Genomic DNA, 24,114 nt, shown 5'->3' with positions numbered 1-24,114 from the left:
ATTTCTCGTTGTTAGTAAATGCAAGTATACACTAAGCCTAAATTTGGAGGCAATAACGCTTATTTTGGGAGTAAAGTTTAAACAAAGCTTGTTTTTTGAATAAAGTGTTAAATAATCTTATTTTTTTTCAAATTTTCTTTTGTTTTCAGATTTATTACACAAAGAAGAGAACTCAAAATACAAGTATAACGGCATTTTCAAGAACAAGAGTTCCAAACATTTTCTAAGAAATAATAATGATTATAATTTCAGAGTATAAAACATGCCAAAATTAGAATGCCATTCATAGAAAATCACCAAAGGTCACCAAACCCTAAGCTGGAGCATAGATACTTGAAAGTTAAAAAACAGTACAAATAGAAAAATGAGACACTCAGGCAGTGTTTTAAGTGCAAACAATTAGAAGGCAAAACTACAATGTTCAAAAGTTCCAACAGGATTACAGGTCCTCAGCATATTAAACCAGTTTTTTTAAAAAAAATTAAAGGGGAAAAAGATGGAATAATAACTTACCAAAAAAACAAAACAAAAAAACAAGTTCGTTTCAGAAAATAACTTATAGTTTGTCTTCAAACTCGGAAAGCGGGGTCATTTGCTCTTTCAACCCCTTCCTCTTACGGATATTAGCCACAAGGGTAGAAGCTTGTGAACCAGCCTCAAGGGGATCGGACGCCATCATCTCCCAGTGATCAAACACACATTGTGGGAAGGCCTGACCGGATGTAGCAGCTCTCAATGTACCTGAAAACCCAAAAGATTCAACGACAGGGAGGTATGCTTTGATGTTGTAGAGTGGGGTCCCTGGCCTCTGCATCTCTTCAAACACATGTCCACGCTTCTGGTTCAGAACACTGTAGATACCACCAAGAGCTTGTTCGGGGGCTTGGATCTCGACAAGGTACACTGGTTCCAACAATCTGGGCTTAGCAGTAAGCTGAGAAGCATAAAAGACTCTCCTAGCAGTTGGGATAATCTGACCACCTCCACGATGGATGGCATCGGCATGGAGAACCACATCACAAACTTCAAAGCAGATGCCTCTCATATTCTCTTCCGCCAAAGCACCTTCCTTTGAGGCCCATTGGAAACCAGCAACAACTGAGTCCTTAATTTCATTAAGGTACTGAACTCCCTTACACATATCAACCACCATGTTAGGCCCGGTGGTTTCTGGACCAAAACACCAGATTTTCTTTGCAAGATCCTTATCCCAACCAAATTCCTCAGCAAGGATCTTGGAGCGGTTCTTTGGGTCATCCCTAGGGCCAATTCGGCCATCATCAATAGCCTCAGCAAGCCCGTCTTCCATAGGGCGAGCTTCCATGTAAAGACGGTTGTGCTTGTTGGGAGACTTGCTCATCACAGTGCGACAAGACCTCTCAAGGACAGTTTCACGGAAGGACACAACAGGATCAGACTTAATGATTTCAGCACCTCCCATGAAGTCTTCTTGAAGATCCTTCAAACAGATCTCAAGATGAAGCTCACCAGCTCCAGCAATAATGTGCTCGCCAGATTCCTCGATGGTACAGACAACCATAGGATCTGACTTGGCCAGACGTTTGAGACCTTCAACAAGCTTGGGAAGATCAGATGCAACCTTACATTGTACGGCAACACGGACAACGGGAGAGACAGAAAACTTCATGGCACGAATTGGGTGTGCATCAGTTTCCTTCTCATTTGTGAGGGTGGCATTTTTTGTGATAAACTGATCCAAACCGACCATGGCAACAGTGTTACCACAAGGAACATCCTCAACAGTTTCTTGCTTCTTCCCCATCCAAATGACAGTTCTCTGGACATTCTTGACGTAAAGATCCTTCTTCTCACCAGGAACATAATTGGGTCCCATAATCCTGACCTTCAAACCAGTGGAAACCTTACCAGAAAATACACGACCGAATGCAAAGAACCTACCCTTATCAGAAGCAGGAATCATTTTTGACACGTAAAGCATCAGAGGACCTTCAGGATCACAGTTCCTAATGGCTGTAGCATAGGGATCATCCATAGGCCCTTCATACAAGTTCTCCACACGATATCTCTGAGCTGTTGCTGGGGATGGCAAATGATAAATCATCATTTCAAGCAAAGCAGTGCTAGCTGGAAGCCAGGTCTGCATGACACGCTTCATCAATGCCTTTCCCATCAATTCTTTCTCTTCAGTCTTCAACTGGACTCCAAGCTTGGTCAACATAGGCCACAACTTATCTTTTTGATCATTCATGCAAGTAGCAATGATCTGCTTGATCGGCTCATAACAAAACTGAACAAACCCACGCTTACATGTAGCAGAACCAGTGTTCTTGGTGGTCCACTTCTTGGTAGCTGGGTCAAAGTAGTTCTCACCCCAAAGACGCTCCATCATCTTGGCCTCATCAACACCAAACTTGGAGGCATACATCTTAGCAAAGTTAGTGAGAGTAAATGCCCACCCGTGGAGACCAGCTGAGAAAGCAACAGTTCCTTTCTCAGGGTAAACTTGGACATCACCTAGAAGTGGATCCTCATAGGTAGCCATGATGACATTTGCATTCTCAATAACCTTCTGGAATGTTGTGTAAGCCTCCTCTCCCTCAACCTGAAGCTCAAGGAAGCATCGGTCCATCTTGTTCACAGTAAGGACAGGCCTGATTCTCTCACCAAGAGCCTGACGAAGGACAGTCTCTGTCTGGACACAGACACCCTCGATACAATCAACCACGACAAGGGCACCATCAGTAATACGAAGGGCAGCTGTGACCTCTGATGAAAAGTCGACGTGTCCAGGGGAATCGATAAGGTTGATGAGATATTCGTTGCCCTTACGCTCTCCCTTAAAATTCTTCAAAGATTCATCAGACATCTCATAGTACAGAGAAATCCCAGTGGACTTAATGGTGATACCACGTTCAGCTTCATCAGCACGGGTATCAGTCATTCGTACATCACCCGCCACTTCTTGGGCAATAATACCAGCAGCAGCCACCAAAGAATCAGTCAATGTGGATTTTCCTGTAGTATAAACAAATAGTTAGTGTTAGACACAGTATCTTAAAGCAAACATTAACAGTTCACCACTACACTACAGATTAACATGTTATAATTGGCACATGTAACACCGTAACCAATATTTCCATAGGAAACAATATTAAAAATTACAATGCAGCTTAACAATTATAAGTTCAAATGTAATATCAAAGTTCCAATAAAGATCAGCAGGAACTTTGTTAAACATACAGAACTAATTATACAGATCCTAATAAACAGCAAACTAATATAATGATCACCATACAAGTGAACAAAGAAAAACTGCAAAGGTATACATTACCATGATCCACATGAGCAATGACAGACATGTTACGAATGTTATGTTTGCGGTCCATGATTGCACGGAGCTCTTCTGCTGTAAACTTCACCTGTTAAACCAAAATAGCACAAACTCAAATGAGTAAAACAATAAACATTCAAAAGACAAAAGCTTTGACTTACTTTTAGAGAAAATTTACACATACCATTTTGGCTGCTCTTCAAATACACAGGCTATTTAAGCCAATATATCAAAGGGACTTCGAAGTTAAACTTCAACGAACCCTATACAAAAGTTACAAAAATCAATGCATAATTAACATAAAAAAACAATAGCAGAAAGGTGAAGATTAGGAGATCCTAAAATGGCATAATAATATGATAGAAAAAATTACACTAGATGTAATCCGACGTTATATATATAACCCAATCTAGAAAAAACACCAAACGTAAAAACATCATGTCAATCATTTAATCACGGATAAATTCTATCAATCCTAATTTGAATATTTGAGGTAAAATTACATATTAAGATCTAAATCCAGGCAAAAGTATTACAAAACTTCATGAAAATCTTACAAAAATTTTAATATGAATAGAAACTTGTAATCAAATATCAATTCATTAATCCCTGTTTTCTCAAATTTTCCACTTAAACCCTGAGTAATCCTTATTTTATAGAAAGTTCTAAATCCAGGCAGAACTGGCAAAAAAAATCCTCACATACTTCAAAAAAATCAATTACTCCTATAGCACAAAGATTAACCAAGATGTACACCCTCAATAACCTGAACACAGATTGATAATAATAATCAGCTACACTAACATGGCTACACACAAAAAAAAAAAGATTAACACCAACAAGAGTACCATAAAACTAACACATATAGCTATAAAACTAGCACATTTTAACAACTGTTTGAAATAATAATCCCTTAATTCCGTTTTTTTATCCCTAAAACCCTAATTAATCAAATTAATTATAATAACTCTCATTTCATATTTTAGGAATACTATTTTCATAGAAAGGTCTAAATCCAAGCAAAATCAGCACAAAACCTAACATATTTTAAGAAAATCAATTAAAACAAAAGATAATAATAATAATAATAATAATAATAATAATAATAATAATAATAATAATAATAATAATAATAATAATAATAATAATTAACAATACAATACAATAACTATTAGTCAGATTCATACAAAAACAAGAACAAAATCAACAGCAGCATCATAAAGCAATAACAAATAGCTAAACAAACACAAAAATTCAATATCTGACGAAATCAATCAAAGATTAAACATATAGAACTGATTACACTTGAATCTAATGAAGAAACTCAATGATTTTGTTAATAATTAATTAAAATTCAAAAACGATGCCAAGGATGAACAAAATTACAGATTGAATTAAGACAAATACCTGAAAATGAAAAATCGAGCCGCCGAGAGAGATTATATGGAAATGAAAGAATGGGGATATGATCTCTTCACAAGGCTTTATAGCGGCTCAAAAACCCTAGCAATTGATTTTTATTGGATGGACGAAAACACCCCTTCAGCTTTGAATATTCCTCTTTTGTGCCGCTTGTAGGAAATGTTGACAAATTCTTGCGAGGGACGGTTTCTTTGACAAACCATCTTTAGCTGGACCGGTTCATTATATATTTTTTAAAATATTATAAGTAGGTATTAATAACGGTGTAAATAGACATTTAAAATATTGTAAGTAGGCATTAAGGATACGGTAAGTAAGCATTAAGGATAATGTAAGTAAGCATTAAGAAAATGGTAAGTAGGTATTAATTTTTAATGGGCTGAGCTTAAGATATGTCTTTCAAAGAGACGGTATCTCAAGAGACTAGCTAAGAAATGAAAATCAATTATCAAATCAGCTAATCTCTTGATAGAGCAAGAGAGGGTCCTAAAGCCCAATCCATGTATGCTGCCAGCTTAATTTAAAAGAATAAAAAAGGAAAAAAAAAATTAAAATTCCAACAGCAATAGGAGTATGTGGGTTTCAAAAAAAATCTATATTTCAATGAACATCATTAACCACTCATCTTGGAAACCACCTAGATAATTATTATGCACTAATCTTAAAAAATAAAAAATAAATAAAACTTTCATATTATTTAATGAAAACTAAATTCAAATTCAAAAATACTTTCATTTTAAATTCACCCTCAATTATGTCCATAAAAAAACACCATGAAAGCTTTTATGAAAGAATTCGAGCAATTTAAAACACAAGTTCAAGACGACAAACATATACAGGACGATATAAGTATGTTCAATTTTTTTTCTTATTATCAAACAATATTCGTTTACTAATTCGATAAATTTACTGTACATATATGAGTGAATTTGATGTAGTTTCAAAAATTGATGAACATAATGAAGTTAAACGTGCTGATGGGATTATATTACGCAAATATGAAGGTTAGTAAATACAACTTGATTGATTGTGGTTTAGGTTAGATGTAATCTTATTGTATTTTAAAAGGATATCTGATCTAAGTTTACATCATATATGATGTAAATTGGCATTCAATCTAATATAAGTTTTCATTATGTTTATTTTAAGTTGGTATTAAGTCTAATATAAATTGGCTTTAAGTCTTAAGTGAGTTGACATTAAAATTGTTGTAAATTTACATTCAATTTGATATAAGTTGATATTAGGTCTTATGTAAGTTGGCATTACATATGATGTAAGTTGGCATTAAATTTGTTATAAGTTTACATTCAATCTGATAAAAGTTAGTGTTACGTCTTAGGTAAATTGGCTTTACATATGATGTAAATTGGTATTAAATCCAGTAACAAGTTGTCATTATGTTTATTGTAAGTTGGAATTAAACAATGGTGATTAAAATTATCACAATTACACGTTGTTATCATATTTCTATATATTATTATATTTATATGTATCTACACACTTACTGATTTACAAATATGTGAATTACAAAAGCATATATACTAGTTGCACAAATAAAAAGTCAAATTTTTGTAGTTATTTTATTTTGATTAATACTTACACCAAAGTAATAGCTCATTAAATTGTATGTAGTTTGTATTAAAAAAGTTGTATATTTATTGTTATCAATCAATAATTAAAAAAATCACAGCTTTGACGAACATAAAACTTATGTCTGAGCCACTCATGTGTAAGTCACACATTGAAGTGTAATTCAGAAATTCGAACAACTTCAATGTTATATTGAAATTTTCTTAAAATTAATAAGATGCAAAAAGTATAATATTCAATGGCCTATGATTAGTTTATAAATTTCATCTTATGACTTGCTTCAAATGGAAGAAATTTTATGGGTATATTTTAAGGAGATCTTCTCCATATATTAGTGAAGGATCTAAGTTCGATTTTAAAGACCAAAATCCAAATACGTACACTAATAAAGGCAAATATTTATAGTTATTTCATTTCCATTAATACTAGCACTATAATAATAACTCATTAAAGCATATGTACTTTGTATTTACAAGAAGTTGTAGATGATAATTATTGTCAATAACAAAACAATCACATCTTTGATGTACATACAAATTATAGCATATTGTATTGTTAGAGATGCAGATGGTAATGTTCGTTTGCCGTCTTTTAAAGCCCAATGCGTGCATACAAACCCGAAATGGCACAAGTTTTGGCGGCAAAGCGGCCATTGTTTATGAACAAGGCTGACGGAAGACCATCCTTGAAGAAGATGCAAAGTTTTTCATTAATGCTCTACATAAAGGAAGAATAAAGATCACCATGTCAAAGTTTTGATTGATATAATGCACTCATGTTTAGGGGGAGATTTGATCAACTTAAGTTTAGTTTCTATTTTTGTGATTGTAACGATGTGACCCATAGACTATCTCGTTGGCTTCATCGAGTCCTAGTGATGAGGTGTGGTCGGAGGAAGGTCCTTTGTGGATCAATGATATTTGTTTAATCCGCGCAAGGTTCTCTTTAAAAGTAGATGAGGCACTTGCTCTGAAACGGATAGATGTACCTCTCTAAACAACACTCCCTAATTTAAGCATAATGAAATTTCTTAGTATAATGAAATGATGTAATCTATTACTATAAATAGAAGGGGGTTTGTACACAGTACTAATTACATATTACATGCATTACTGAAAACCATCTGAATGTATGTATACAAAAGCTACCTGATTTCAACCAAACCCACAAGTCTGTCATTCCTTTTGCGGAGTTGGCGTGGCTTGTGTTCTAGAATAATTCCTACCATGTTTTTTCGTGCGATAGTATCTGTGCTGCCCAACAGTCGACCTAACTGGGGGCGCACTAGATGAAGGTCCTGTCATTACAGTGTGACCCCTGTGATGATGCTTCCGTGTTTGACGGGTTCGATATGAAGAACTTGCCTCAGATCTTTCTCTGACTACTACTTGATTGGTATTCTGTTGTTGCTCATTCACGACCTCAGCATCTTCCGTTACCAAGTCCTGGAGAGAGAGGCGCGAGAATAATACATTGTCTTTTGGGGGTTCGATCAAGCCACCATGCTGTTGTTGCAGCTCTAAGATCGTTTCGAATTTCTGCCTTCTACTGATCTCCTGATCATATTGAAGGACTTGCTCCATAAGCTCCTTCACACAAACATCCTGAAGATTAAACATCAAGATAAATAAATGGTTACACTTGTGATCAACGGTCTCTGTGCCTCTAAATTATTTATAATCGTGTCACGACAATTTCAAGATGAACTCAGATCTGTAGAAGTTGCAGTGCGCAGCAGAGCTGATAGTCTCAATCATACACAAGTCACCAAATCATCTACGCAGATATGTAGTAATTATCTTAGGGTGTCTCGTACACAGACCGGAACAATACATTAATAACATGGAGTAATGAGACAGAGCTATACACATAAGACTACCAGATCAAGCAATACAATGCAGAGAACAGACAGGTAAGAGCCATATGTTATAGCCTTACTAGTTAGAGGGGCCAACATTGGCAGCCTAATTTTTCTTTGAAGCCCAGCAACATGGCAAAGGTATTACCATACCCCATTAGGGACCTCCTAAGGCTCATCCACCTATCAACTCGATTTTCGTTATAAACTTGATAGTTGATAGTCACAAAGGTAAAGATAACAGACAAAATAAAGGAAGTTAACATTACATGCCCTTTAATACTGATCATTTCTCTCCCCTTCACACTCTCACTTATACATTGTAATGGTACTATTGATGTGGGGTTGTCTCACCTTTGGTGTTTGTTCAAAGCAGGAAAAATGATGATATTGCTTGAAATAAGGAATTGATTTCTTTGGCTCTCCTTGAAACATGTACAAGAATTTTTTATTTAGCTTTCCTATATTTACTCTTTGCGACATTATATATATTAGCATTCTCCATTAGACAAATTAAGAAAAAGAAACAATTAGTTTTATTTCTCTGCCGCATTTCTCTACTTCACATTTGGTTAAATTATTTAACCCGTAGAGATTATTATTAAAACTATATTCTTGTCATTTTATCGTCATTATTTAATTTCTCTTAATCTTTGGTTGAATTTATCACGCTTCCACGCTCTATTTTCCCCTACAAATGACTACTGACCCTTGAGTCGAAGGTTCCGTCCAGAAGAACAGCTCAGGGCATGGACTTTGTTCTGCGGAACATCATGTGACAAAAACCTAGCGCCATTGGCATATGGTACGACATTAGGTACCCCATGGTCTCATAAATCATACCGTAACACTTTATGTTCTTGACAACAAGGGGTTTAGAACAGACAGATTTATACTGGGCGGAAGTGGTGATTGTCTTAAAAAGTTATAAGAGGACAGGTCAAATATAATTTTCTTATGCGGTACATGGTCTCTAACTTAGCATAGGCACTGGGTGGTAGTATCTTACTCAGATGTAAGTAAAATTCAGTAAAACACTGTTATTACATACCGAATCTGCATCATACGAAACAACCAAGCTCAGCACATGTTCGATATCCTTGGCAAGGAACACTTTTCGACAGACAGGGCAGTTTCCTGTACTATCTCCCATAATTCTTGAAAAATCTGGTGAACAATTGTACAGTTAGTTTTTAAATTAAGCTCATCGAGGAAAAAGAACAGTCCAGCGCTACTGAGCTTGAAGAAAAATCATAACAGCAGAAAGTTTATCATTAAATCCACATAGCTACTAATGCTATTCTTTGGCACACAGGTCCTAAGTATTGTAAGTACAATTGCTAGAACTCCCATTTCTTGGATCATTTTATGAACATTACAAAATCTAATGACTCGTCACTCAATCCCACATATTCTCAAATCAATCCCACATATTCAGCCAACTATTATAATTTTTATCTATACAGGCTCAATGAAATACCTAGTTAAAATCTCAAGTAGTTTTTACTGGAGGAGTTTCACACAACCAAAAATAGTTATATTTTCAGGTAACCTTCAGGTTGACTTTTACATCAAAGGCCACTTTTACGTAGTTTTAAATGGGGTTTTCAGACTTTTATTCGAAAAATTCTTGTTCATAGTCATATGATTTCCTATGAGTCGAAGTTCTAAATAGAAGGCAGTTTTTGCCTTATCAAGTTAGAACTGAAGTTTTAGCTCCTTAAAAACCCGACAGTATGAGATAAAAAGGAATATCCTACGTAGTTCAAAATGGGCCAATTATTGACTACTTGAATCTCATGCATGGCTAAGAAAGTCAATGACTTCTCCACTTTCACAACATCAGCACAAAAGTTCATAGATTATAATTACAGGAACAGGTTATAGATTCATAGTATATTGATATAGAACATATTTTCTCCTCACCTCCCAAAAACTTCAATGGCCTATTTAGTCATTGGTATTATAATATTTAATGCAATTTAGCTAGAAAAACTATTAAAAAAGGTTTATGATCAAGTATATCCTACAATAATCATTCTTTTTCTTCACAAAATCAATTCATATTCATTACCACTAGAATACGTGGAATTAGGCGTGTTAAAACTTAAAATCATAATCTAAAACATGTGTTTGATGGTTAGAGTCCAATACCATGGGAATGAGATAACACGTCTTATGAAAATTAAAACTAAAACTCATTCTTATTACCACCATCTTATGAAAATTAAAACTAAAACTCAAGTCTATTTTATATAGTGATAAGTATAGCTAAACAGTAGAGCTTTAGACAATAACGATATGTTGGGCTAGCACTAGATAACATGTACATGCTATTCTGAATATGCAAATCTAAACACAATAGCTCACGCAGCAGTTAACTATTTATATTACATAACATAACTTGCCTGAGGCCGAATCATTTTCTTCAACGCTAGATGAAAGAATACTTGACATTCCACCGTAAGATTCATTTTGTTTCTGTAGCCATTTCAACCATCTTACAATGCAGTCACTACATTGATTACAAGTAAACAGTCTGAGCAATGAAAGCAACTATTTAGTACAAATTATAGTAGGAAAATTACTTAGGCTTACCAGTGGAAGCAATGAAAGCAAGACATCAACTTCATGAACGGCTGGGCTTCAGAGTCTTTATCTTCTGGTACCAAAGGATACAAACACAATGGACAGTCACCTTCTGGGTGGTTCATGCTAGTAAGAACTTCGACCGCTTTCTGTTCCAAAAATAGAGAAATTCACTACAAAACTAAGCTTTAAAAGCCTTAAAGTGCACAAAGGCGTAAGGGACTGCTCTTCACCTCTGTCCGTCTTAGACACACCTTTATGTGCTTTTAGGAAAACTACACTAAAGATACAATATGTAACAGAAATACAAGTACAATTGCCTAGTATTTATAAAACCATTAAAATATTTTACTGATATTCTTCTTTCCTACACTTCCCCTCAAGTTTGGTCTTGGGATCACCGAGACCGAACTTGCCAAAAATATTCTTCAATGCTTTTGAGCCAATTGCCTTGATCAGAAAATCCACTAGTTGATCTTTTGATTTTACATACGACATTTTGATAACTTTTCCGGCAAATTTGTCATAATTGATTTTCAAATTTTTGAGTTTGGAAAGGTTAATGGGTATAACAACGGACATAGTGTTCAAATGGGTTAAACAAGTAATTAGGGTTTAAAGAGGAAGAAAAAATAGGCTTGGAAACGGGTCCACATACACGAATCTCTGGGTGACCTGTATGTGGACACGCGGGTCTGGGCTGGGGTAGTTTTAGGGTTTTGTTTTTGTTAGTTTCCTTATAAAAGATGATAATTTTTGGAAAGTGAATACCTCCCTCTCTCAATTTCTGATTTCTCTCTCCTTAACTCTCCTTCCCTTTGCTCCGTGTGCCGGATAAAACCATCTCCTGTGGTGACCATGCCGCCGGCCGGGTTCACCAGAGCCTTGGTGGCAGTCACCTAGAGTGGGTTTGTGGTCTAAGTGCCGATTTTGTCTATTGAGATCTAGAAATTTTGGTTTTGTTTCTCAGCATGAGATCCGACTGTGGCCTTTTGGTTTTGTGTTTCTGGGTTTGTGCTTGAATCTTGGTATTTGGGGTTGCTGATTTTTGGATTTTGGCCCTCTTGATTTTGTCTTTCTAAATTCGGTTTTGAATCTTCTGTTTTGGTTATTGATTTCTGATTCTGATTGTTGTTGATGAATTCTGATTTTTGGGTTCTTGGATTTGGGATGTTTGTTTTCAAGTTTTCTTGGTGAGGAATGCGAAAGTAGTCTTGCCACCGTTCCGGAGACCCACCGGAGCTCTGGAGGCGACTTTTTAGTTTTTGAACTCATCACTTCGCCGGAATGATGAATTTTCAGATTCTGACCGGCTTTTTTCCCTTTTTTCGCTCCCCCTTTCGTCAGTGATGGGCCCAAGAAAGGTGGAAATCCATGTCCACAATTCATGGGCACTTGTAGTATGGTCAAGGACAGTATTGATAATGGTGGTGACAAGGGTGTAAAGCATCCATGACATCACTTGTGCATCGTTTTGTTTCCATTGAGGATCTTTGTTTTCTGGAGGGGCGGCAATGATATGATTAAGCCGCCACCGATCTGCTATTTTTTGTTTACTTCCATTACACCACTTGGTGTAATTTATAAAATTCAAATTTTCAGAAACATTTGGGTAAGTATGGATTTTTTGGTTATATGTTTTGGATACTTTGGAACACTTGTTCCAAGGAAATCATCTTTTTCGGGTTTGGTTTTTTTCTGGTTTGATTTTTGTTCTGATTTTGGTTTGATTTTGATTTGATTTTTTGAGTTTAGTTTGGTTTTGATTTTTCCTGGCAAATGATGAATGCCCTGGCAGATCACCGGTCCCCGGAAAACACCATTGGCTCTGATACCATGAAGAAATTCATAATGCGGAAATATAAATTTGGTTTTAATAAGTGAATACTGGATTTGTATTAATTATTCAATGAGAGAAATACCTCTATTTATACATAATTTGACCATCTAATAAGGAAACAAAAATATTACGGAATATTAAAATTAAGAAAACTAAATCAAAATAAAATAAAATATAAAATAAAATATTCTACTGATATTCTTCTTTCCTACACGGTTATGGGTCATTAGCGGGTCATGATACATATAACATATCAAAGGTGGAGTGAGGCTTATGGGTGTGCAGTCAATTGATCCCACTTGGGTTTTTAAAATTTTTAACAAGTTCTAAAATTTTGCATAGCATTACCCCTCACATCCCTATTATTTATCCCATTTGAAATTTGACACTATTTATGTATATCACTTTTAATTTGTATTTTATTCTTAATTATAAGTTAAAACATAGTTAAGTGATCTTGTTGGATATGTATTATTGTATATTTTTTAAATATCAACTTTTTGCAATTTCAAGTATGCACAATAAAAAGTACTAAGGACTGAACTAGTGCATTGCCAAGCATGTCATTCTAAATGGGGACCCATTGTTAGACCCTTGATAACCCAACCCTTTATTAACCCTTTAAAACCCATTTTGACCCTCTTAAATAAGGCCTACAAGTGACCCATCCCATTAATAACCCGCCCCGCTTATGACCCTATAAATACAAACCCTTCACCCGTTGGACCGACTCGCACCATAAACATCTGTAGATGTATTATCTGTCCACACGTAAGAACAAGATAACAATCAACTCGCATGTATAAAGCATCATCAAGAAACATTACCCAATTCTCAACCACAATAAATTTCCACATTCCAAATAGACCTCATGATCGTAAGCTATTACCCTCATTAACATTGCTGAATTTACAAAATAAACAAATTACTTCAAAAAAGATATTCAACAACAATCCTTGTACTATTTTATTATTTAAGTGCCAAGAACAATAGAACATCATTTTATGATAACAATTTATAGCTCCACGGTAGTTTTTCTTTTTTTCAATAAAAGATCATACACCAAAATCCAACAAGCACAACGAATAACAATTACAAGTTTAATTGAAGATGCGTGAAGTAAAATTTATTCTTCATGCATCACATGTTTCCGAAATAATCAAATGAACTTACCTCACAAAGTGTCACAAGCATCAAAAAAGATGTCATTTCACGTGCCTTGTCGAGTAAACTAGTTTTCAGATGATTTTTCCTATTCTCATCAAGCCCTTTAGAACCTATAATATCAACATAAGGTGGATCACTCGGATACTGCCACAAGTTGAAGATAAATATTAGACAGAAACAGGGTGCAAAGTCAAATAAGTAAACTGAAAAATATGTTTACAAATCTACGATATGCATAGCTTGGGGCCTTGGGACATCGAAACAGGCATTTTTCCACAGCGCCAATGCTGGATATCAAAATATATCATCATCTTATCTTACCTGTAGATCAGCCCGTAACTCAATGGTTGCCTCGACAAACTACAAAAAGGCCAAAAACAACTTTGTTAAGTTTTCAAACTGTATCAGTCAAGACAAGCAAGTGATATAAAGCTTCCATGGGAACAACAGTATGCGCCATAATGTCAAATCAATCAATCCAATATAATAATCTCATTTTAATTTTCTCTAAATTCAGCCATAGTATGAATATGTTATATGAAGAGACTACAAAGACAGAATTCTCATAATAGGTAATCACTTGCTAGGACTATATTATAGAAACTCTCCATTTTACCTGGAGTATATCTTCAACAGTATCAACAATTCTGACATGGTTCTTTCAGTTAGTTCGTCAATCATTTTACAAGGTAAAACACCATGAAAGTCTGCCCCAATCTAAGAGAGCACATGTCACAACCTTATCTTTACATTCAGAGACAATTTTTTGAAATTTCAGGGCCTAAAAACAAATATATAAACTAAGGAAAAACTAATACAAACTAGCATTTGACGCCCTTAATGTAAGGTACATGTGTGTTCCTTGCAATTATTTATGCTTTACAATTTAGAAGCACACTTGATTTAATGAGCCGTCTTTTATAATCCTAAAGGACCAAAGCCCCGGATCCATTGAATATGAAACCTATTTGCCCAACAAAATTTATTTCTGGATAAATAAGTTTTTCATGAGTAGAAGTACATTTGTTGGTGTGCAATGTATATAGTATACATCATCACCAAGACCTCAACTCTTGGCGTATTGTAGAAAACCCAACAAGTCAAAAAAGTACATGCTTTTCATGGATTAATTCTTCAAAAAATAAATAATTTTGAAGGAATCAACACCAATAACAATTCAGCTAAAAACTTGAACAAATACAATAGCAATCAGCACCTAAATAAATCGAAGAAAAAATAATTCACAAGTCGAAGCATTTGTTGGTGTGCATCATACATCACCAAAATACTTGAATTAATTTCTTGGATCAATTTCTTTCACAATATACTTGAAATTAATGGAATCAACTTCAATAATCAATCATATTCAGCTTTATTGGCATCAAATTATTAACTCTTTGAAATTGAACAATTACAATAACAAAATCAAAAAAAGTAAAGAGCAGACCTGTTGAGAATGAACTTCGGCCGTAAGAGGTTTAAGATGAAGATGAAGGTGAGGAGGAAAGGTATTGAGGATAATACAATCATCGCCATAAACGGCTTCAACCAATTCTACTTCCTGTCTTACTTCTTCTTCGTCCGCCATTGATGATTATGATTGCAAGTAAAATTGAGAAAGGGGAAGGAATAGAATACAGAAACAGGCGTTTGCTTTTCAGCTCTGCCGCAAAATTTGGGAATTTTGCAGGTAGTAACTACTCGAGTGGGTGTCTTAAGGCGTTCAGCGGTCTGGGGCCTTTGTAGCCCGGATCCGGCACATTTTAGATGGCTTAATACGAGCCGGCATATTTTCAAAAAGGGTCGGATTTAATGAAAATTTGAATGATTTAAGCAAAAGGTTATACAAAAATCATAAGCAGCATTTGAACTTATTTTTTAAGTAAGTACTTTTTTTCTAGAGCTGAGGTTTAGATTGTTCGCTGTTACTAAGAGTATTATTAATGGTGACCCAATATTGGGTCACATGACCTATTAAAAGAAAAAAATCTTATTATGGTGATCCATATTAAGATGGGTCATGGATTAGATTGAATGAACGGAGCTTGTGATGACCCGTTCCATTGAACGGTCATCTGAATTTTTTTTCAAAATCATTGCCACGTGTCAGCACATGATTGGACCGCGAAAAGTAAATTCCAGCCTCTTTCCCAGTCACACTGCTGCACGCCACTTGTCTTGTTTTGATTGGCTGTGAAAAAATAGTCGTTTTTTATCTTCAACGGCTATTTTCGCATTAAAATAATTTTTAAAAAAAATAAAATTATACCAACGGTCATATTTTTTCGAGATTTATAAAATGAGACCCATATTAATATATTTTGACATAATTTTTTTTTACATATTTTGTTCATATTTTCGTTTTTTTTTGGTTAAAAAAAATATCAATTGGATGTATAACTTTAAAATGAACTTTTCTAAGTTCAATTTTGCCTCATCCACTTCAAGTTCTTCATCTTCTGACGAAGAGAATGAACTAATACATAATATGGTTGATTATGCCTTTCAATACGCAATTCCTCCCATTGTTTCAACACTACAACCAAGGGTGAGAACAAAAAAAAATGTCGAATTCAAAGAGACCATTCAAAAGGTCATTCCCAACTATTTAATGATTATTTTGCTGAAAATCCTACATATTCTTCTCGATTGTTTCGACGTAGGTTTAGGATGAGGAAACATGTATTTTTACGGATAATGGAAGCTGTCTCCAACAACGATTCATGGTTCACTACCAACATTGATGCAACTGGTAGAAAAGGTCTAAGTGCTTTACAAAAGTGTACTGCAGCTCTTCGTATGCTAGCATACGGGGGGGCTGCTGATCAAGTTGATGAGTACCTCCGAATTAGCGAAAGCACAGCACGAAAAGCACTCAGTCATTTCACAAAGGGAATAATCAACCAATTTGGGCAACATTATTTGAGAAAACCAACACCACATGATTTGACGAGATTATTAGCCTTTAGTGAAGAACGAGGATTCCCTGGCATGATTGGTAGTGTTGATTGCATGCATTGGGAGTGGAAGAAATGCCCAGCAACATGGAAAGGGCAATATCAAGGCCGAGCTGGTGTTGCAACATTGATTCTTGAAGCTGTCGCCGATCATGACCTATGGATATGGCATGCCTTTTTTGGGATGCCAGGTTCATATAATGATCTCAACGTGCTATATCGATCACCTCTTTTAGTTGATTTGTTTGAAGGAAGGGCACCACCTGTCAATTTCACGGTGAATGGAAATCAATACGGCATGGCTTACTATCTCACTGATGGCATTTATCCTAAATGGGCTACTTTTATTCAGTCTATTACTGAACCGCAAACAGCAAAAGCAAGGTTATTTGCCCAACATCAAGAAGTAGCAAGAAAGGATGTGGAGCGAGCATTTGGGGTTTTGCAAGCTCGATTTGCAATAATTAGAAAGCCTTCACTTGCTTGGGATGAAGAACGACTTTCTGATATAATTACTTCTTGTATAATTATGCATAATATGATAGTGGAAGATGAAAGAGATACATATACACACTATGCTGATGGTAGAGAGTTCATGGGAGATCGCCCAAAAGGTCAATCAGAAGGTACAAGTGGATCAAATGATGACTTTGAGTATTACACAGATAGAATTGTTGATATCAATCGATACTTGGCAAATAAGGATGATGTTAAAGATCGACAAACACATTTATCCTTAAAAGATGACTTGGTTGAAAATATCTGGCAAAAGTTTGGAGAGAACCGCAATTAATGTATCATTTAAAATTTTAGTTTTTTAATTTGTGTATTTATTTTATGTATGTGCATTGTAATATTTATTTGAAGTTAACGAATTTTTCTTAAATATTAAAAAATATTTATTAAAAATTATATTTATATTTATATTTATTAAAAAATATTATTTTTACTAAAAGAATAATTTTTTTTAATTATAAAATAGTAGATCTATTTTAATCAAATAAAAAATTATATTAACTTTGTACATGAAAATATTATTATAAAAAAATAAAAATAAATGTTAGATAAATTAAGGGAGAGAAATTATGGTGGGGTAGAAAAAAAGTAAGAAAGAGAGGATGATGACCTTTTGAAAGAGGTCATTGTTAATAAAATTAGGTTGAAAGATGAAATTTTTGGAGAGAGAAAAATTAAAAAATAGTAACATGACCTTTTTTTAAGGTCATGAGTAAAGATGGCCTAACAGTGAACAAAGTGAGCTGGTAAAAAAAATGTCAAATTTTTTGTTCACTGTTACTAACAGCGAACGAAGACTTTGATATTTTTTTTACCAAGTCTTTGTAGTAAACAACGAATAAAGGAAAACTGGTCAAACAAAGTCAAACCTTTGTATGCTGCTAGTAACATCATACAAAGGTTTGACCTTGTTTGATCAAGTAAACCTTTATTCGCTGTTGGTAACAACGAACAAAGTACTTGGCTTTTTTTTTTACAAGCCCTCTTTGTTCGCTGTTAGTAATATCGAACAACCCAAACCTCAACTCTGGGCATAAGGTGCCTACTTTGGAAAATATTTTGAAACATTGCTTATTTTATGATATTTATATTTTTTTTGCTTAAAACAATTCAAATTTTCGGATTTAAATGGGGTTTTAGAAGAGCTCAAGAAGGACTTTGTTATATTTTGAAACAATAAGTCTCCTATGAGATGGTCTAACTCGTGCAACTGACCTAGGCCCAATAAAAAAATTATTTTGTTTTAATTTTGACATACTAATTTTAAGATTTGGAACATCAATTTAAGACCAATTTTAAGACTTAAAAAACTACATTTAAAGTTTATAAAATAAAATTAGATGTACAATTAAATTTTTATGGACTTATGAAGTATATAACGCAAATTTGGAGTCAATGTGAGGCAGGTATAGGGTGAGTATACCCATGATGGGTATACCTAGTTGGCCATAGTGGGTGGTAGGGATGGCAACGGGGTCGGATCTGGACCGGGTCCAGATGGACCCGGATCCAAATCCGGACCTGGATCCGCGGGTCCAGTTTAGCAAGACCCAGATCCGGATCCGCGGATACTGCGGATTCAGTACCGGATCCGGGTCCAAAACGGGTCCAGTTTTGATTTTTTTTATTTTTTTTAAATGTGTTGAGATTGCAATAGAGCGATATTTATAGACTAATGTTAATAATATATATAATTTCACAATGAATCACCCAAAAAAACATTATACAACTTCAAATTATTTTCAAAATATCCAACAAATACATTCAAAATAACTTAATATAATTAATAAAAGTCAATCATTCATGTTCTTAGTCATCTAATGTTCACAATTTGTCAAAATTCTTCAACACTAACATCATCAATATCCTACAAACCAAAAAAAACTCATTAATAGATATAATTTTTAAAAATTTAAGTATAAGAATATAAGATTATAAATTTATAACGCAAAATAAATACCATATCAAGATTGTGTAGATTTTATCTTAGATGATTGCGTAAGTTAGATAGGTTTCTTGGTTTGTTATTCAATATTGTCTGCTATGTATTTGCCTTAGGCAGTATGTCTTTGTATGAATAAATAACATACTTCTTTGTTTGTAAAGTTGTTGTTCAATATCAAAAAGTAATAAAGATCAATTACATTCTTTTGGCTCAAATGTTAACAGGGGATGATAATCAAAGCTGAAGCACACAAGGGCTTGGCTGGAACAAGTTATTAAGCAGAGTTATTTTTATTATATATTTTAATATATATATATATATATATATATATATATATAATATTAAAAAAAAAAGGTCCTCCAGATCCGTGGGTTCGGATCTGGGTATTTTTCTCAGATCCAGATCCGGACCCGTGAAATTTAAACGGATCCGGATTCGACCCGGATCCGACGGGTCCAATTTTTAGGACCTAGATCCGTGAAAACGGATACGGATCCATGGATCCGGGTCGGGTCCAATACACATTGCCATCCCTAGTGGGTGGGGATGATTTTAAATGCATACTCAGATGGACAGACGTGGATATGAAAATTATACCTACTATGGGTGGTGAGTATAGGTAGGGGAGGCATACTGCATCCACCCGCCCATTTTGCCATCCCTAAATAAAATATATATATTAGCTTTGGAAATATTAAACAAAACTATGATCACAATTTACTTCTTTTGTATTTTTGAGTTTGTTATATAACTAACAAAAAAACTTACATTTAATAAATCGGGAATAAAATTAAAAAAGCATAAAGTAAATTAACATTTTCCAACTACATCTACTAAAGTTTATGGTTTGCAAATTCTCAAATGAGACGGTCTAATAATGAGATCATTTTTATTAGGATGGACCAACACACACTTATTGTGTTAAAGTGATTACTTATAACTATGTAAAGTGATCACTTACGTTTAAAGTAATTACTTTCTTAGTCTTAGAGTGATAACTTATAACCTTAAATTAATTACTTTTTATAGTCTTAGAGTGATCATTTATAGGTTATAACCTTAAAGTGATCACTAAATGATCACTAACAATCTTAAAATGATCAATTAAAAAGTATGTTAATTATATAAACTTGTCTCGTGATAAGATAGTCTTAGACATGTTGTATATGTCCATCTTCCATCACGAGCCCGCACTAAATTTGAACCACGGACAGTCAAATGTGTGTTTCTTGGGTACGGAACTACGCAAAAGGGCTATCGATGTTATGACCCTGTCCATCACAAACTTTACACCACCATGGACTGTGACTTCCTTGAACATTCTTCCTACTACACCCACCCTCGGTCTCAGGGGGAGAGTATGAGTAAGGACCTCAGCTGGTTGACTCATCCTTTGGCTGACAGTCGAGCTCCCAAAGAGCAAGTAGGTACTACCACCGATATTGCCACAGACATTGTCACTGATTCATCTCCTCAGTTTACTATTCCAGTCCCTGAGCATCCGGCCGACAGAGAGGTAACACCGAGCCCGAGTCAGGTAACACCGAATCCTACTGCTCCTCTCATTGATATATCCACTGACTATACTGTGCCAAGGAGTGGTGTTGTCCCCAGGAAATACAATTTGCCCCCTCGAAGTACAAGAGGAATGCCCCCGAAGAGGTATGATCCCGAGTATGAATCCCAGAGATCCCGATATCCTGTTGGTAGACCAGATGATGAACATCTTTCACAGACAGCTGTTGCCTTTAATGCATCCCTTTATTCCAGTACCATTCCGAACACCATTGAAGAAGCCCTTCAAGAACCAAAGTGGAAGCAAGCTATGGACGAAGAGATCATGGCTCTCCAGAAAAACGGAACGTGGGAGAAGTGCAAATTACCAGGTGATAAGAAGACGGTTGGATGTAAATGGGTTTTCTCAGTCAAATATCATGCTGATGGAACCATTGAGAGGTATAAAGCAAGGCTTGTTGCTAAAGGGTACACACAGACTTACGGGGTAGACTACTCAGAAACCTTCTCAACTGTGGCTAAAATCGACACCATTCGAGTCCTATTCTCCGTAGCAGCAAATAAAGAGTGGCCTCTGTTTCAATTTGATGTAAAAAACGCCTTCCTACATGGAGAGATTGAAGAAGAGGTATACATGAAGCCACCACCCGGGTATTCGGATGAGTATAGCCAAGGAGAGGGGTGTCGACTTAAAAGAGCACTATATGGCTTGACACAATCCCCTAGAGCGTGGTTCGGTAGATTCACTACAGCAATGAAGAGATTTGGCTACAAACAGAGCAACTCAGATCATACCCTATTTCTCAGGAGAAGTGGAAAACAAATTACATGCCTCGTGATTTATGTAGATGATATAGTGATTACCGGAAACAACCCCAAGGAAATTGACCGTCTCAGGAGCAAATTATTCCAAGAGTTTGAGATGAAGGATTTGGGACAACTGAAATACTTCCTAGGAATAGAAGTTTTAAGGTCAAGGAAGGGGATATTCATCAATCAGAGAAAGTACATCTTAGACCTCTTAGCAGAAACAGGCATGTTAGACTGCAAGCCAGCGGATACACCTATGGTGGCTAATCATGGTCTACAAATTGTTGAAGGGGCAAAAGCGGCAGACCAAGATCGCTATAGACGGATAGTGGGAAAGTTGATTTACTTATCCCACACGAGACCAGATATTGCTTACGCAGTAGGGATTGTAAGCAAGTTCATGCATCAACCTCAAGTGGAGCACATGGCAGCGGTCCTGAGGATCCTGAGATACTTAAAGGGAATTAGTATTAAAGGAGTCCTCTACTCAAAGAATGATAATCTTGATCTTATTGGTTACACAGATGTAGATTGGGCTGGTGACCGGGACGACAGGAAGTCTACTTCAGGATACTTCACTCTTGTAGGGGGTAATCTAGTCACCTGGAAGAGTAAGAAACAGAAGGTGGTTGCCCTGTCCAGTGCTGAAGCAGAATTTAGAGGGATAGCAAAAGGAGTTACAGAGATTCTATGGATTAGGAAACTTCTAGGAGAGCTAGGCTTTCATCAGACAAAGGCCAGCCTTCTATATTGTGATAACAAAGCAGCAATAAGAATCTCCGAAAATCCAGTCCAACATGATCGAACGAAACATGTAGAGATCGATCGACACTTTATCAAGGAGAAACTAGAAAGCAAGGTCATCCGTCTTCCCTTCATCAGATCTAAAGACCAACTAGCCGACATTCTCACAAAAGCAGTTTCATCACAGGTCTTTAACAGCACTCTATGCAAGTTAGGCATCGGTGACCCCACGACCTAACTTGAGGGGGAGTATTGAAAAGCAGCAGTTTATACATTTTACAGTTACATTAGGCAGTTTATGCAATAGGCAGTTATCCTAAGTCAGTTATTAGGCAGTTATCCTTAGTCAGTTATTAGGCAGTTATTAGGCAGTTATTAGGCAGTTATCTCGAGTCAGTTACATTATACATGTATATATTGAATATGCCCCTATGTAATGAAAGAAAGAGAGAAAAACAATATCTTTTCAAAAACAAAACTCCAGAAATCATCAAATCTTCACGTTCTTCATTAACAAAAGACAAAGTCCTCCATTAAAGCTGAAGAAGAAGCTTGCTTGAAGTTCTACTGCTTGATGTTAGCTAATGCATTTTGCTGTATGTGATCTGTACATCTTTCACTATTTTTTTAAAGGATAAGTCTGTTTTGCTATATTAAGCTTCTACTCAATACATTCTTTAGTTTAGTCTTTAGGGATACGGTGATAGTATCATATCATCAACATTCACCACTCAACATATAACTACACGACTTTTAGTCTACAAATACCTTTCACCACTCTTAAACGACTATGTTTCTTGTGCTTGCAAATTTTCTCTATTATAAATACTTGTGGAGGGCGGTGCGGCGATAGGGAAGGAGGAGTGTACGGTGGTGACTAAACTTGGAGGGTTTGCAGTCGGTGAGAAAGGGAAGGGGAAAAGAAAGGGAAGGAGGTGATTTTCCTTTTAATTTTTTAATTTTACTTTTAATTTTTAGTATTTTTAATATTTGTTTGTATTTTTCCTTTTATTTTTAAAGAGTTGACCTACAATTACAAGTTAATAATTGAGCAACAACATTCTTCGTTAAATGATTCAAAAGTTGAGATTATTAATGGTTCATCAATAGATGGAATTATTGTAAGAAAAAAAGGAAAAGATTAGATTATGGTTAATCTGTTGATGATGAGTATAAAAACAACAACTTCATCAGAATTATAAAAACAAAACAGTAACCCAAACAACATTCAGTTCCTTCACCAAATCACGGTACCTCAAACAAAATTCAGAAGCATCAAATGATCAGTAGCTTCAAAAAACCAGAATCGGAAGTGAAGATCAAATGCTTCAAAAAAAAAACAGTCCACAAACTCTTTAAAAATAGTAGCCTTAACAGTTTTTGAAAAAAATCAGTGCATCTTTGCCCTTCAATGACTTCAGGAATTGAAGATGAGCAACAGGAGGCTTGGTACTTTGGATCAAATGCGATCCATAATTCAGTTCAGAATCAGAAGAAGAACCACAGAACATGGAAGAACAAGAACCACAGCAACAAGATCATCATAAGCCAAGACTCAGCAATGAGTTAAGGCATCTTATTTTCCAGGAAATGTTGTCACTAAAAGTTAATGAATCACTTCCTCATGGTACATTCAAATGGATTGCTCAAAAATACGGTTATCATCATAGAACCATAAGAAATTTATGGAAACGAGAAATTTATGTCATATGCCTTAAGATCCTTTTTGGACCACCTTAAAATTTCATTTGCATACGAATGTGAACGCCCATGAAAGGAACAAGAACAAAATTCTCCATAATCACAGAGACCATCGTAAAGAAACAAAGGAATTAAAGAATCACT

The 24,114-nt window shown here is 35.3% G+C and overlaps 3 protein-coding genes across 3 annotated transcripts; 1 reads left to right on the top strand and 2 right to left on the bottom strand.

The window, feature by feature from the left end:
* Positions 1–381: 381 nt before the first annotated feature.
* Positions 382–4,827, bottom strand: LOC130810309 (elongation factor 2-like). The gene is made up of 4 exons (XM_057676314.1): positions 4,721–4,827; positions 3,498–3,576; positions 3,314–3,401; positions 382–2,997 (listed from the first exon to the last, which is right to left on the bottom strand). Exons 2-4 carry the CDS (start codon positions 3,498–3,500, stop codon positions 557–559), a joined length of 2,532 nt encoding a protein of 843 aa, XP_057532297.1. The 5' UTR covers positions 3,501–3,576; positions 4,721–4,827; the 3' UTR covers positions 382–556.
* A 2,537-nt stretch (positions 4,828–7,364) lies between these two features.
* LOC130810368 (uncharacterized) lies at positions 7,365–15,560 on the bottom strand. Its single transcript, XM_057676399.1, has 7 exons — positions 15,230–15,560; positions 14,104–14,142; positions 13,789–13,926; positions 10,785–10,924; positions 10,595–10,701; positions 9,238–9,353; positions 7,365–7,932 (listed from the first exon to the last, which is right to left on the bottom strand). The coding sequence occupies exons 1-7, from the start codon at positions 15,368–15,370 to the stop codon at positions 7,504–7,506; spliced, it is 1,110 nt and encodes a 369-aa protein (XP_057532382.1). The 5' UTR covers positions 15,371–15,560; the 3' UTR covers positions 7,365–7,503.
* On the top strand, positions 15,379–17,532 carry LOC130810671 (uncharacterized). The gene is made up of 2 exons (XM_057676813.1): positions 15,379–15,524; positions 16,446–17,532. The coding sequence occupies exons 1-2, from the start codon at positions 15,379–15,381 to the stop codon at positions 17,530–17,532; spliced, it is 1,233 nt and encodes a 410-aa protein (XP_057532796.1).
* Positions 17,533–24,114: the final 6,582 nt, after the last annotated feature.

The sequence above is a fragment of the Amaranthus tricolor genome, chromosome 4 (genome assembly GCF_026212465.1).
Source record: "Amaranthus tricolor cultivar Red isolate AtriRed21 chromosome 4, ASM2621246v1, whole genome shotgun sequence".
Lineage (NCBI taxonomy): Eukaryota > Viridiplantae > Streptophyta > Magnoliopsida > Caryophyllales > Amaranthaceae > Amaranthus > Amaranthus tricolor.
Note: the sequence above shows the minus strand (reverse complement) of the source record. Positions and strands in the feature narration are given on the sequence as shown.